At 40.3% G+C, this 15918-nt stretch overlaps 1 protein-coding gene across 5 annotated transcripts in view; it reads left to right on the top strand.

Moving 5' to 3' along the window:
* adamtsl7 (ADAMTS-like 7) overlaps nucleotides 1-15918 on the top strand; it is a 554745-nt gene that overhangs the window by 64099 nt on the left and 474728 nt on the right. For 3 of the 5 annotated variants that reach the window (XM_063046726.1, XM_063046730.1, XM_063046725.1), the window contains exons 2-3: nucleotides 4092-4178; nucleotides 7223-7295. The exons of 1 other annotated variant lie outside the window; for it this stretch is intronic. In XM_063046726.1, the coding sequence (XP_062902796.1) occupies nucleotides 4150-4178; nucleotides 7223-7295 (102 nt within the window). In that variant the 5' untranslated portion in view covers nucleotides 4092-4149. The remainder of the gene's footprint in view (nucleotides 1-4091; nucleotides 4179-7222; nucleotides 7296-15918) is intronic. One more of the 5 variants, XM_063046728.1, reaches the window with a different exon arrangement.

The raw sequence follows: 15918 nt of genomic DNA, 5'->3' as shown, positions 1-15918 counted from the left end.
CCCATACCAGGCAGTGACGCAGCCAGTCAGGATGCTCTCAATTGTGCCCCTATAGAAAGTTCTTAGGATTTGGGGGCCCATACCAAACTTCTTCAGTATCTGAGGCGAAAGAGGCACTGCCGTGCTTTTTTCACCACACAGCCGGTATGTACAGACCACATGAGATCCTCGGTGATGTGTATGCCGAGGAACTTAAAACTGTTCACCCTCTCAACCCCAGATCCACAGATGTCAATAGGGGCTAGCCTGTCTCCATTCTTCTTGTAGTCTACAACCAGCTCCTTTCTTTTTTGCGACATTGAGGGAGAGGTTGCTTTCTTGACACCACTGTGTTAGGGTGATGACTTCTCTGTAGGCTGCCTCATTATTATTTGAGATTAGGCCAATCAATGTAATATCATCAGCAAATTTAATTAACAAATTGGAGCTGTGCATGGTGACACAGTCATGGGTATACAGAGATTAAAGAAGGGGGCTCAGGGCCCTGAGGGGCATCTGTATTGAGGAGTGGAGGTGAGGGAGCCCACTCTTACCACCTGTTGATGATCTGACAGGAAGTCCAGGATCCAGCTGCACAAAGCCGGATGAAGGTTGAGGTCTCTGAGCTTCTTGTCAAGAATTATGGTGTTGAAAATTGAACTGTAGTCCAAGAACAGCATCCTCACATAAGCATCCCTCCTCTCCGGATGGTAAGGGTGGTGTGTAGACCTGTGGCTATTGCGTCATCTGTTGATCGGTTGTGTCGGTAGACGAATTGTAGGGGGTTTAGTGTGGGTGGTAGCATGCTGCAGATGCAGTCCTTGACCAGCCTCTCAAAGCATCCAGTTCACCAAGAGGTGGCCATGTTACTATGATGATCAAGGTTGATTCTCTGTGAACAACTTGTTACTGTCCTCTACTCAGTGCAAATTTCCTGGAGAAATAGTTCTGTGTTTACTGAGTGAGTTGCTTGGTTTAGAGTTGGCTTCATACAGCCCAGAAACAGACCCTATAGTCCAACAAATCAATACCATTCAAGATTTCCAATCTAACCTCATGCCACTTACCTGCTTTCAGCCCATGTCCTTCTATAACTTTCCTATCAATATTCTTGTCCAAGTACCTTTTAAATGTTGTTAATGTACCTCCCTGTGTCACTTCCTATAACATTTCACTTCACGTACTGATCATTCAATGGGTGAAAAGGTTGCTTTACAGATTCCTATTAAACTTCTCCTTTCTCAATTTAAACCCATGCAGTTTACTTCCATTTTATTTTGTTCATTTAGAGGTATGGAGTGGTTACAGGTTCTTTAGGCCCAACAAGCCTGCATTGCCAACTGCACCCATGTGACCAATTAACCTCCTAACCCATATGTCTTTGGAATGTGGGAGGAAACTGGAGCACCCGGAGGAATCCCACGCAGTCACAGGGAGAACGTACAAACTCCTTACAGACAGTCGTGTAATAAAACCCAATCGCTGGTGCTGTAATAGCATTATCTAGCTGCTATACTACTGTGTTGCCCCAGATTAGTTTAGTTCTTGATTCCCAAATCCTAGGGAAATTACTTATCTATATACTGATATCCTTTGTTCTTTAAACAGATGCTTTCCTACAACTTTTGTGGTACTTCTTTGGGTGTCCATGATTACCATTGCAACAGGTGGCCAAAAACTATTTCACTCATGGGCTCCACAATGGAGTTATGCTAGAAGGTCTCTAAAGTGGATGAACAGACATTGTGCATGTTGTTTGGCAGTGAGTGGCCCTACAATTGCTGCTCCCAAAGCAATTTAAAAGATGGAGAATTACCCAATCATCTTCAATCCAGCTGAATGGTGCATTGTCATTTTGAACAGTCAATTTTCAGTTCCTCCACAAAGGACTAAAAGACTGTTGTTCAGAAAATTATGTCATTCTCTGTGGCCCAGCTGCAGAAACTACATTGGAAGTTGGTGGAATTAAATGCAAAATAACATAGATCGATGCAAAATGACACAGAATTGCTTGGCAACAAATTTTACTTCTGACCTAAATAGATTTTTAATTGTATTTATTGTAATTATTTCTATTGTATTCAAATAGAACATTCTGTGTTGTGCAAATAAACTCCTCAGCTTCCATTTTTGGAATAAATAAGAGCATAAAATTAGAAGGGGCACAGATAGATTGAATTCACCTTGTCTTTTTTTAAACCAGGGAAAAGGAATCATAAACTAGAGGGCAGAGGTCTAAGATTAGAGGGGCAAAAGTTTAAAAGACACCTGAGGGGTAATCTCTTCTCACACAGGGTGGTATGTACACCCAGAGGAAGCAGCTGAGACACGTACAATAACAATATTTAAAAGGTATTTGGACGGTACATGGATAGGAAAAGTCCAGAGGGACAGGAACCAAATGGGACTAACTTAGATGGACACCTTGGAGAGCATGGCAAGTTAGGCCAAAGGTACTGTACTAATTAATAGAGTAATCTTAAAAAATCAAATTTAAATCTAAATTAACTCTGTTTTGTGCACAGCTGATGGTTTGTTGTGAGCCAAGCCTTCAGCATATCAAGAGCAAAGGCGTATCAGGATACCCTAAAAGGTATGTAAAATACATAAAGGTCAGCATTTCTTCTTTTCTAATTCACTTAAAATCTTTTTTTTTATATAGAATATATGTTTAGACCATAAAATCTCAGGTTTGAGGGAGTGAATTGTACATTTCTCCCCTGAGAACTAAGTGGCTTCTTTCAAACAGATGACTGAATAATTCCCTTGGTTATCTTTGGGTAGAATAGTTTCATTGCACTATTGGTTTTGTTTATCTATGACCAAGAATTTCCTCTGAGCTGCATCTGTTTTCCTTTCATAGCTTTACCAGATGTGCTGCCAAAATGCCACTTGCACGTGTGAATGGTGTTTAAATACACTGGTGGAACGGGAAAAGTTCCAGGGAAATTCCTGGATGAAGCATTCCCCTGCTTTCCTGATAATTATACTGATATTGATAAAGTCAATATAAGCACAGAAATACAATTGTATTAATTCACACTGATACAATTGTATTTCTGTGCTATATTGACCATCCTGTTGTACAAATTACTATAAATTGCGCATTGCACATTTAGGTGGAGATGCAATGTAAAGATTTTTACTCCTCATGTATATGAAGGATGTAAGAAATAAAGTCAATTCAATTCAACTTAGTCATTCTCTCATACTATTTACAACCTCAGTATTAACAATCTTCTTCATTTGGCAAATCAATGTAATTCCCTATGTTATGTGAAATATTTATGTATGAATACACATTAGCAATATGATGAGGCTTGTTGATATAGCTTGGAGCCCCACTTAGCAATGGACATCCTATTTTATTCTATAGTTCAAACAGTTACTGAGATAAGTACAATTTAATCTCCAGCTAGAGAATCCCGAAAGTTTTAATTTCATTCTATTTCAAGTTGCCGAAGTTGTATGAACCATGCTCAGCATGGTGGGAGGTAATAGGAATGATACAGTTTGACTTGGAGATTTGGAAAAGGATTCAGCAAGTAGTTCCAAGAACAACAGAGAATGATATAATTGTCGATCAGTCCGATTGTTTTTTTTTATATAGTTTTGGCATTCTTAAAGTAGAAAGTGATGATGTGGCTGCCAGGATGTCGCTGACTAGTCACTCCCTACTGGGTGATCATTAAATAAGACTTTTGATGCAGTTTTTAATTGCATCTGCAGTTTTACTTAGAAATGTTGTTCTGCATTAAATCATAGCACTCAGCTTGATTGACAGAATATATGACTTGTAAAAATATTAATCTGTTATTCAAGGATAATAGTTAATAAAATATTTCTTTATGTTGGTTCATTAAAATATAATAGCTCTGGATATCCTCAGGAGGTTTCCCACTCCACTGCTTCAAACTAAATATAATCGCCCCTTAGGATCTCGCAAAGAAGAATTTCTCTGCAGTTCTGCTGACCTCCTGCTGAGCTAAAACAGATAATCGACATGATCCCCGTGAAAGTTCTGAACGACTTTTAATAGCCTTTGCATGTTTGCTTGCAATTGCACCAAAGTGTTCGCAAAGAAATGTGTCACTGTTTTTAATGGTTCGCAGGGTCTGCTACACACTGCTGGCAGGCTGATGGTGTACAGTTGGAACCACCAACCAGACAATGTTGCACGCTGCAGACTGGTTGATCAGGTGAGTGATTGCCTTCTACACTGTTTCTAAATTTCCTCTGAGGTTCTTCTAATCTCCTGTTGTAGCTTTGGCATGAAGCTGACTGAATCTCTAGTGAAAAGGTATAAGCAGCCAATTTCAAGCCATTTATGCATTTTCATTGCTCCCAAAGAGAATCCCTTGGACTGTTAAGACTTGAATATCAAAATATTTCAATTTAGGTTTTCAATGATCGCAATATTCATTTGGTTATTTATTAGTGCCTGTGTCATCTTCTCGTTGCTGCAAAACCATGACTATTTGTCAGATCAACAGTCGATCTGCATCTAAGGAATCACTAATTCTCTGCCCAATTCTACTTAACCTTACATTGCACTTCCACATTATTGGCAAGATCCAGGACCGCTCTACATTATTGCCTGAGCAGATCAGACCCTCTCAATCTCCACAATAAAATCCACCACTCTTCATTACTAAACTCAATACACAGTTTTTCAAAACCAAATCTACCATTTTGTCCTTTAAAATAGTGAGAATTAAATGAGGACTGAACAATTTCATTTTATTGTAAATACAAATTAATGAAGATCAGTAGATTTGGAAGAGCTGGTGAATTTAATCCCAAGTCATCAGACGCAGGGCAGAAGACCACTGAAGAAAGTCAAATGTTCCCTCCTCATTATTCTTACTTGATATAGACTTTTGTCACTAATTTCATGTCAATCATTATTAGTTACCATTCTATTATTATGATTATGAAGATACGTAGTCCTCTTTTATTGTCATTTAGTAATGCATGCATTAAGAAATTATACATTATTTCCTCCGGTGTGATATCACAAAACACAGGACAGACCAAGACTGAAAAAACTGACAAAACCACATAATTATAACATATAGTTACAACAGTGCACAATACCATAACTTGATGAAAAAGTCCATGAGCACAGTAAAGTTCAAAGTTTCTCAAATGTTCCACATCTCACGCAGACGGGAGAAGGAAGAAAAACTCCCCCTGCCATGCCGACCACAATCCGACTCTGAGTCATCCGAAAACTTCGAGCTCCGATCAGCTCTCCGACACTGAGTACTGAACACCATCTCTGTCCGAACGATTCGACCTCCTTCTCGGTTGCCAAAAGCAGACAAGGCTGGGGATTTTGAGGCCTACCCTCCGAAAGGTTCCCGACCACACAGTAACGACAGCAGCGAACGGGCGTTTCAGAAAATAACAGATACGATATCATCTTTCATCTAATTTCCTTCCAAATCACATTATTGAAATCATTACATGACTCTTTAGTCACTTTTCAGAGACCTTGGTAATGCAGTTTGCTTTGCAGAACCATTTAGAATAAAATGAAGTTTATTTCTCATCCCAGCATAGTACAGATCATTCCCTCACTACTCTAGTACAGATGTTATTGTTCATTTTAGCTGAAATATTTGATATACTGTAAGTATAACTTTTTGTTCTATGTATTAATCAAACAGAATTTTTAAAATCAAAACTTCAAGTTCTGTTATTTCTTTTATAGCATGCACTTAGTGACCATTTTATTGTGTACACCTGTACTCTGCTTTTTAATGCAAATATCTAATCAGCCAATCATGTGGTAGTAACTCAGTGCATAACATGGTCAAGGGGTTCCATTTTTATTTTAACCAAACATAAGAATGGGGAAAAAATGTGATCTAAGTGACTTTGACTATGGTATGATTGTTGGTGCCAGACTGGGTGGTTTGAGTATCTCAGATGCTGCTGATCTCCTGGGATTTTGTATTGTGTTCGATTGTAGACTGCACACAACCGTCTCCAGGTTTTATGGAGAATGGTGCAAAAATATTCATTCAGTGAGCAGTAATTTTATGAGTGGCAACTCTGGGTTTCCGGTCAAATGACAGCACACTTGGATGCAGCGTCTTCTACGGGGCCAACCAAAGATGTTATTGTCTTTTTTTTTGAAGTATTTTTATGATCACTCAACCCCACTGGACATTAAGACCTTTAAGTACTGCAGGTCTACCCCATTAGTGAGAAACTGAAGGAGCTGGACTTGGTACAGGTCATGCCTCTGCCTGCATTGGAGAGTCAGAGTTGGTGTGCAAAGGAAATGTGTAGTCTAACAGCGATCTTGGTCATTTTTCCTGTGATGACAAGACGGTTGTACATTGCTAATGGGGAATGCTACGAATCCAATTCACTGCTTTGTTGGCAAACGGCGGGGGTGGTACTGTGGGGTAGCTGTGTAGCTTTGGTCGTAGCGAAGACTGGGACTCGGGCTGCAGTATTGCAGCTGCCCAAGGAGGAGGCGTAGGAGTTGGTGCAGTCCACTGAAGTGCTGGAGCCATGTGGCGTGGCATACATGTTGGAGTCGGTGCTGCTCTCCAGTGTTCACTCGCTCGGCAGAAGACAAGATGTATTATGTTTGACTTCAACATTCATGGACTGAGGGACTTGGAATTTTTTGTTGTGTGACTATTTTACTCCTGTCTTATATGTGCTATGTGTGCCATGTGCTGTGTATAACTGTTGGCAAATGGTGTTTTGCACCTTGGCGCTGGAGTGATGTTGTTTTGTTTGGCTGCATTCATATATAATTAAATAATAATTAAACTTGAATTTGAAATTGCCTTGTTAATGAGATATGTCAGAGGAGAAAGGCCGAACTGGTTCAAACTGACAGAGAGGTGACAAATTTGTGTTACAACATTGTTGTGTGGAAGAGCATCACTGAATCCACGGCACTTCGAGCCTTGAAGCAGATGTGCTACATCAGCAGAAAACCGTGAACATACACCCAGTGTCTATAATAATGTTTCCACCTCAGTCATTCCTGCCAAGACGCTTGAGTGCTGGTTTGGTCGTCACGTGGCATATGAGTAGATCATTCAGTCCTCTGAGCCATCACTGAGAACCTATTTACACTCATCTTGAACTAATCCGGCCTTTCACTCCAGCTTGCTCCTTTATTCTCCTCTGGCATTTCTCTATTTCATGTGTCTCTGTAACCAAACCGAGAACAATAAGCCTTGATGGTTGTTATTTTTTTTTGCTCCTAAAGGTTGATTGTAACCGGAATCATTTTCAGCTTACAGAGGGATGCTGGTATTGTTACTGGAAATGCAAGCGGATCGGTGAGTCTCTTCACCAACATTGATGTTGCTACTGTAATAACTCTTGCGCTGTATCCTTCCTTCCGAAAACCAGCCAAAGTTGCTACACAAATGATGGACACAAAGGAGAACAGCATGAAGTAGCTAAGGAGAGGCCACCGGAGTAAACAAGGATGTGGATGAAAACTTGTAGACAAAAACTATAAGAAGAACCTATGGGTGTGATAATGGAGGGTTATGACAGACTTTGGGATTGATATTGGAACAAAAGAGATTACAAACTAGGCTAAAGCTAATCAATAGATAGGTTAGGATAAATGTCGATAAGCTGATTTTAAATTCCGTCATGTAATGATAGTTATGTATGGTAATTGATAAAATCCAGTAATCATGTGCTTATTGTCAAAAAAACATTTGGTACAATAATGTGAAGGAGATCTGCCATTCTCACCCAGCATGCCTAATGTGGCTCCAGCCCCAGCAATGTAAACCATCTTGTGAGCAGGTTTAGCAAGCCTCCTGTTTAGCAAGCAGTTGGAGATGGGAATAACTACTGGCCCTGCTGCTGATGCTCATATCCTGTTAATATAAGAAGGCCAAGGAGAGTTCAGTATTTGACAGTTATAATGGTGTTAGTAGATGCTATAATGGTGTTAGTAGATGCAAATAAGGATTGAGGGGATTCAATATAGGAACAAACATGGGTAGCAAAGTTCCATATAAGATCTGAAATAACATAGCAGAGGAAAGGCAGATGGGGTCAATGTTCAGTGCATATTGCTGTATGCGTTAGGCATGAAGATCTGCTGGATACAATTGAAATAGTTCTATCTGACAATACCGAGGAGTAAATCAATCTTAAGTCATTTTATGTTGCTCGCTATTGACATGCTCTTGATTAAAGCAGGCCAGAGGTCTTGATGCAGGATTGTAGCTTTATCCACTTTATAAATCTGATACCAGCGCTACCTTTAAAGACAAACTACGAAGAGCTAGAGAATGTCTTAAGCTGCAAGTAACTTGCTAGCAACAGGAATTCTGCAGATGCTGGAAATTCAAGCAACACACATTAAAGTTTCTGGTGAACGCAGCAGGCCAGGCAGCATCTCTAGGAAGAGGTGCAGTCGATGTTTCAGGCCGAGACCCTTCGTCAGGACTAACTGAAGGAAGAGTGAGTAAGAGTAAGTTACTCACTCTTCCTTCAGTTAGTCCTGACGAAGGGTCTCAGCCTGAAACGTCGACTGCACCTCTTCCTACAGATGCTGCCTGGCCTGCTGCGTTCACCAACAACTTTAATGTGTGTTGCAGTAACTTGCTAGCAATGTTTAATCAGCTTGATATTCATTGAAGGTGCAGGTCAAATGAAATGTTGGCATTTATTTCAAGGGGAATAGGAAATAAAAGCAAGGAGATGATGCTGAGCCTTTATAAGACACTAGTCAGGTTGCACTTACAGTATTGTCAATGGTTTGGGGCCTCATGTCTCAGAAAGGATGTGTTACCACTGGACAGGGTCCAGAGGAAGTTCGCAAGAATGATTCCAGGAACGAAGGGTTTAACATAAGCCTGTAAGACATAGGAGCAGAATTAGGCCATTTGGCCAATCGAGTCTGCTCTATATGCGGAGCGTTTGGCAGCTTTGGGCCTGTACTCACTGGAATTTAGAAGAATGCGGGGGGGGGGGTCAGCGAGGAAGGGATCTCATTGAAACCCACTAAATATTGAAAGGACTAAACAGGGTGGATGTGGAGAGCATGTTTTCTATGGTGGGGATATCCAGAACTAGAGGGCACAGCCTCAAAGTTGAGGGACAATCCTTTAGAACAGAGGTAAGGAGGAATTTTTTTAGCCAGAGAGTAGTAAATCTATGGAATGCTCTGCCACAGACTGCGGTGGTGGCCAAGTCCATGGATATATTTAAGGCGGAAGTTGATAAGTTCCTGATTGGTCAGGGTATCAAATGGTATGGCGAGTAGGCAGGTGTATGAGGTTGAGTCGGATCCAGGATCAGCCATGATGGAATGGTGGAGTAGACTCGATGGGCTGAATGGCCTAATTCTGCTCCTCTGTCTTATGGTCAAGTACACTTGATAACTAAGAAATCTCTTACTGCTGTTTAAAACAAGAAAAAAAATTACTGATGTAAATATAATAAACTACGTAGGAACATGCACAGTTTAAACAGATACATCTCCAACAATGTTGCACAATATAAACTTTTAACTGCTCAAGTGAGTTTCCAGCTGAGAGAATTAACTTGAAAACAAAAAGTTGCAGATATTGGAATCTGAAATGAAAGCAGTAAATGATGGAAATGATCATCAAGTCAGGCAGCACTGGTGGAAAGTTAAGGTCAACCTTACCTGTTGAGTATTTCCAACATTTCCTGTTTTTCTTTCAAAGCTAATTTATTTGGGGAATACACTTTTTAAAAATATATTTGTGTGTGGATTTAAATGTAGATTAATGTTCTGTATGCATATTCAACCACATTACTCACATGACAGTTACTCAACCCAGTTTAAAAATGATTGAAAAGGGAAGTTAGGGGTGGTGAAGAGAGGAGGTGGAGGATGGTGAATGAGAATGAGGAAAGAGAGAAGAGAAACGGATGAATATGTAGGAAAGGCAGCAAAAAGGAGAAGAGGCAGATTTACAGATGAGGATAGTCGTTGGTGGGCAGAGGAAACACAGAAGTTAGACAAACTTCATAGGTCAGGCAGCATCTGTGGGAAATGGATAATGGATAATTTGAATAGAGATGCTCCATCTAGAGGACGAGTGTAGCTGGATGTGAGGCTGAGGTGGAGGAAATTTGGTGCATGAGGCAGAAGGATCTGGCTCCAGCAGATTATGTAAACGTACAGAAATGTATCTTAAAGAAAAACAAATGGATGTTAAATTAAATGTTCACATCCATAAAACAACATATGGACCATTTAAAATCATTAATGCACTATGAAATATATATAAACATGAGCTACATCAACTGTATTTATGGGGAGAGGAATTAGCACAAATAACTTGAGGCATTCATTTCGAACTGCATCAGAAGACTAAAACAGCTGGAGCCTGACTCTTGCAGAAGAGGCAAGAGCATCTTGGAACAAGATTTGAATGGATGTGATTGATTGAGTAGTAATGATGATCATCAGAGGAAAAAAAATTGATGAAACCTGTACTGAAGAGGAAGACTGGAGAGTGAATTATTAGAGATTGATGATGAAAGGCTAAGGAATTGGGCAGCATTTCTCTGGTCTGAAAGAAATCATCTGGGCAAGATCAAATTAGTCATTCATTGTAGCTAAAAAAAAATAAATTTCAAGTTGATCATATTCTACTGCTTCATCATCCAAGTCTACCTGGATATAAGACACCAAATTGCCTCATAATAAAGAGCAGGGTACAGCCAGGGGGAGAAATATAAAAGTGATGGGCACAGGTAGTTATATTTGTATGTATGGTTGGGAGGACGGAAGAGTGGAGGGATGTATTTTGAGAAAATTAATGAATATATCACAACTAGCGTCACCAATAAGGCCACTACTTAATGCCCATCCCTAATTGTGACACAATTACAAGATGGTGATATCTACTGACTCACCCTGAAGAAAGCCATGAATTAGTAAGTAACTTTATTTTTAGACAATGTTTGAATGAAGAGTTATCTAGCGCTTGTCTGATGTCCCTCCAAGGTTAGTAACTGATCTGATCTGCTGAATGCAACCAGTATTTTATGACTCAGTTTTGCTTTCCAGCATTTGCAATTTTTATTGGTCTCCACGGATAACCTCAAATGAAGTTATTTTCACAGTGTTCTAATCGACACATACAGACTAAGTTGATCTTGCGCAAAATTTCAAAACACATTTATTATCAATGACTATATAAGTCGTTCACCTCTGAAATCTGTCTGCTTATAGTCAGCCGCAAAGCAAGAAACTCCAATAACTCAATTGAAAAGTAAAGGTCAAAAACCATTGGGGGGAGGGAGACAGAGAGAGAGAGAGAGTAAACACATTGTGTAGAAGCAAGCCAGCAGCACCCCGAACCAGACTGAGTCCTGTACCTGCTCCTAGAGCAGCCGGTGTAGGCCCAAGCCAAGCCTCAATCCCCAGTTTTCACTCCAGCGGGGCAGAAATCCAGCTCAGTTCACAGCCTCGGCACCAAGGAGAAAGGAATGAACATTCACAGGAGAGCGAGTGAAATCAGCCTGACCCTTGCCTCTGTACCTGACACTCAGTCTTCCAGTCTATCTGTGCTGGCATTTAAATTGTCCAAGTACTGAGTAGTGCCAAGTTTGAGGTCCTGGACGCTGGCACCCGATACGCCCGGGCTGCCCCTCCCAAAGCCGTTCTCAATCTCACCAAATCGTCTTGGTGCTTGGAGTAATTCAACTTTGCACCCAGATTAGGTAGATGGGCATCGAAAATCTTTTGCATTGACTCCTCTCCAAATTACTCATTCCATCTCCGAAAGCTGCACGAACTCCATCCGTGAACCCGGTGACTCGAACAAGTTGCACCTCACAATGCCCAACATGGCTCGTCCCCTGAGCCAGCCTTATTCCGCCTACCTCCTCAATGGCTGCGGCGATAGTTCACCACAATCTGCTTCATGAAAGATGGCATAAGTAATGTTTTCATTGATTCTTTTGCCTTATGATTTACCAGTAAACTGTCACTCATCTTCGGTAGCGCCATCTTAAACTGAAAGGTTTCCCACATTTCGTTTACTTAATCAGCTTCCCAACATTATAACCACCACACCCCAATACTCTGTCATACTTTTGAAGTTACTGACTCCATGTTGGAGGGAAGTATTGCATTTCTAAACGTGATAAACTCCATTGAAATGATATCCAGTGTGTGAACTTGTGAACCTATTTAATAATTATTATTGTGATAGATAATCGAAGGAAACTGATAGACATACAGCACATAGAACAGTCCCTTCAGCTCATCATGTTCATGCCAACCATCAAATCCTGTCTATATTAATTCCATTTACCTGATACCAAAGGAGATCTGGGTTTACATATTTACCCTTAATTAGCTCATGGTAGTGTTCAGGAACAAGAAAGCTGATTGACTTTCTCTGCCCTAACACAATGACACCATGCAAGTTATAGTGCATACTTGGAATTGAAGCCCAGTGACTCATTGCTTTGCTTTGCTTTGCTTTACTAAACCATCTGGGAATGTGAGACATTAAGATTCCATTCACACCACATGTGTGATATGAATTGTGCTTCTCTATCAGTAAGCTGGCAGTGTAAATATCGAGTTTGGTTTTGATCTCTCTCCAGAGAGAACTGGCTAACATCCAGTCCCAGGAGACAGTAATCCGGTACTGAGGCACCATTTTGTGACGGGGATAGTTGGGATGGCAGGGGTTTCTTGCAAATCCTCACTTATTACAGCGGGATTCAGGCCTTTTAACCCATCAGGCCTGAATCCCATCAATTTCATTCCTATTTTCCCTGAAATTTGTTGTTGATCACATGTCCACCTACTCTTTCATTCTTTTGATATTTACATATATTAAAACATAATTTACAGCCAATGAACCAGTTGGCTCATATGATGGACTGGCGGAGCAGACTTGATTAGCTGAGTGGCTCCTCCGTCTTACGGTCTTTGAGATGTGGTTAGTGATTAAAGCACCCCATGGAAACACTTGAGACAGAAAGAGCATTAGAACTCCATACCGTGCATGAAGGTGGGATCAAAACCAGATTCCTGGAACAGTGAGGCAACACTATTGGTTCCATAAATCAATCCTTGCCTGCCCTCAAAATATTTGCTTCTCTACCAGCTGGAGGCTTTGTTACAGGTCCAAAAGTGCAGATTCAGCTGGAATCTGGATCCATCTTCCACTCTCAGACAGGCTTAGCTGATTGTAAATCCATGGGAGAGCATCTCCTCCAGAATGTGGCCCTGGTCTGCTCGCATAACATCAGGATAATTGATGGTTCCTGATGTAAATTCTGGCTAACTTGCAACTTAAGGGCGAGAGGAAACATGCTCAGCAAAAATCCTGCAAGGTGGTGACGTCATACTTAGAGGTCCCTGGAAAGAGCAGCGTTAAACGTGTGGAATAGAAGTGTCCATGAGCTGCACTTTTGGAGGGAAGCCAAGTGCATCATGTAGATGCTGCTATATTAGATGTAAAATCAAGTTCCTTCTCTCTGCACTCATGTGAAGTAAGTGAAATAATATACAGCTAAGTGAAATGGGGAATTAGGATAAGTGAGGGACTTTTGTTAAACCAAAGGAACCTTCAGAATCTTTAGATCACTTAAGAATAATAGAGACATCATTGATGTTCTGTGAAATTTTCGTAAAAATCAGATTGAGGGTTGAGGTGTGGAGAAAAATAGTCTTCATAATTATACTCTGCAGTTCAATGAGAAAAGGAGTTTATCTGGAACAAATTGTGCTATCGATTTATTTTTGGAGAATATGAATATAGGAAAAGGAATGATTGTATGGGGGCCTTGGTGAGAATACCTGGAGTATTGGCACAGTTTTGGTCTCCTTTCCCAAGAAAGAATAATCTTGCCTCAGAGTGAGTTCAGTGGAAATTCGTCGAGCTAGTTCCTGGGATGGTGACTTTGCCATATGAGGAGAAATTGATTAGATTAGGCCCATTATGTTGAGAAGAGATCTCACTGAAATTTACAGAATTCTTACAGTACTGCATGCAAGGAGGATGCACGAGCTGGTTGAAGAATCGAGAGTCAGGGATCACCTTCTAAGAATTCAGACTGAGAAGTAAAAAAATTTTCTTTACACAGAGGGTTTTGAATGTTTGGAATTCTCTGCCCTGGGGAAGATGGGAACTTAGCTATTGAATTGAGTCAAAATAGAGATAGATTAATGAACATTAAATGAATCAAGGCATGTGGCAATAATGCCAAACAGGTGGTGCTGAGGTAGAAGGTCAGTCGTGATCTAGATGAATGGCAGAGGAGACCTAAAGAGCCAGGTGGCCTGCTCCCTGCTTCTTCTTCTGATCACTGACATTGTATTTTTTTCCAGCTGACAATGGTGGCCCAATAGTTTAACAATGTATTACATGAATAAATTCCTCTCCCCACCATCACAGAACATTTTTCAGAGGCTGAACATTTCCTCATTCAGAAAGTGGGTTTTTCTCTGAAACACATTCGCCAGTGGGAATCTGCAGTTCCAATGACTGGGGTCTTCATGCTTCCTCTTGACTGGTATTGCCCAATGCAGATCCAGAGATACACAAATATACCTTTGACTCTTGCATAAAAAGTGACAGCAGAAATTTACTTTTTAAATTTATTCACCCAGAGTGTGGGAATAGCTGGTAAGCTCACTTCTGTATTGCCCATCTCCAATTCTTCTTGATTCAAGTGACTTGCTAGGCATTTCAGAGGGCATACAAAATTCAGCCACCATCAGATTGCCTTGAGTCCAGAGCCACAAATGAACAGATGAACTTTCTGTAAAGAGCATCTGTAATTTATTAGGTTATTTGCGATGTTTTGGTAGTTGCATGTAACTAACGCTAACTTATAGATTTCAGAATTAATTTAAGTTCTCCAGTTGCTCTGGATTGTTAATTTAATCATTGCACGATGTTACAAATCCCCTCTGTGATGGCAGAGTTAGTTTGACAGATTGCTCTTTAATCACTGTGTAGAAATTTGCAAATTATTATCTGGGGTATTGTTTTATATTAGTAACGGTAAATTTGTTAAAGCGTTCCAAATCTGGAACAGTATAAGGACAGCTAGCTAACTTTCCTGTTTGACTCCATTCTTTAATTTTGTCATTTTGAGGCAAATATCTTGTGTTCTCCCTGATAGTTTCCTGTAGTTTATTTGGCCTTGAGGTGGAGCTATTCTTAGATCCCAAACTGAATCTTTAAATTAGAACTGCTGGGAATTCATCCTTTCAAAGAAAACCCTATGCTAAAAATATTTGCAACTCCACTGAGATAGAGGATTGATTTCTGTCTGTAGATAATTATCAGCCTCTGGGCGCCAAACTGACAGAATAAAACACAAATATGTAAATCCTGACAATCATTCATTGTTATTTAGCAGCAATACTCTACTGTTTTGATAGGTGGGACATTTCAGCACTTGCTTGGAACCTGCTGATCCGTGGCTGCTGAATGTTAAGAATAGGTATAGGCTGCAGCTTGAAGCAATGAAATCAAAGTTAAAAGTAAATTTATTATTAAAGTACATACATGTCACCATATACAACCCTGAGATTCATTTTCTTGTGGGCATACTCAATAAATCCATAATAGAATACTAACAACAATAGAATCAATGAAAGACCACACCAACTTGGGCGTTTAATCAGCGTGCAAAAGACAGCTGTGAAAATACAAAAAGAAAGAAGTAATAATAATAATTAAGCAATAAATATCAAGAACATGAGAGGAAGAGTTCGTGAAAGTGAGTCCATTGGTTGTGTGAACATTTTAATGATAGGGCAAATGAAGTTGAGTGAAGTTATCCCCTTTGGTTCAAGAGTGGGATGGTTGAGAGTTAATAACTGTTCCTGAATCTGGTGATGTGAATCATGAGGCTCCTGCACTTTCTTTCTGATGGCAGAAGTGAGAAGAGAGCAAGTCCTGGGTGCTGGCGATCCTT

The sequence above is a fragment of the Mobula hypostoma genome, chromosome 4 (assembly GCF_963921235.1).
Source record: "Mobula hypostoma chromosome 4, sMobHyp1.1, whole genome shotgun sequence".
Lineage (NCBI taxonomy): Eukaryota > Metazoa > Chordata > Chondrichthyes > Myliobatiformes > Myliobatidae > Mobula > Mobula hypostoma.
The sequence above is the reverse complement of the archived record's forward strand: the minus strand, read 5'-3'. Positions and strand labels throughout refer to the sequence as shown.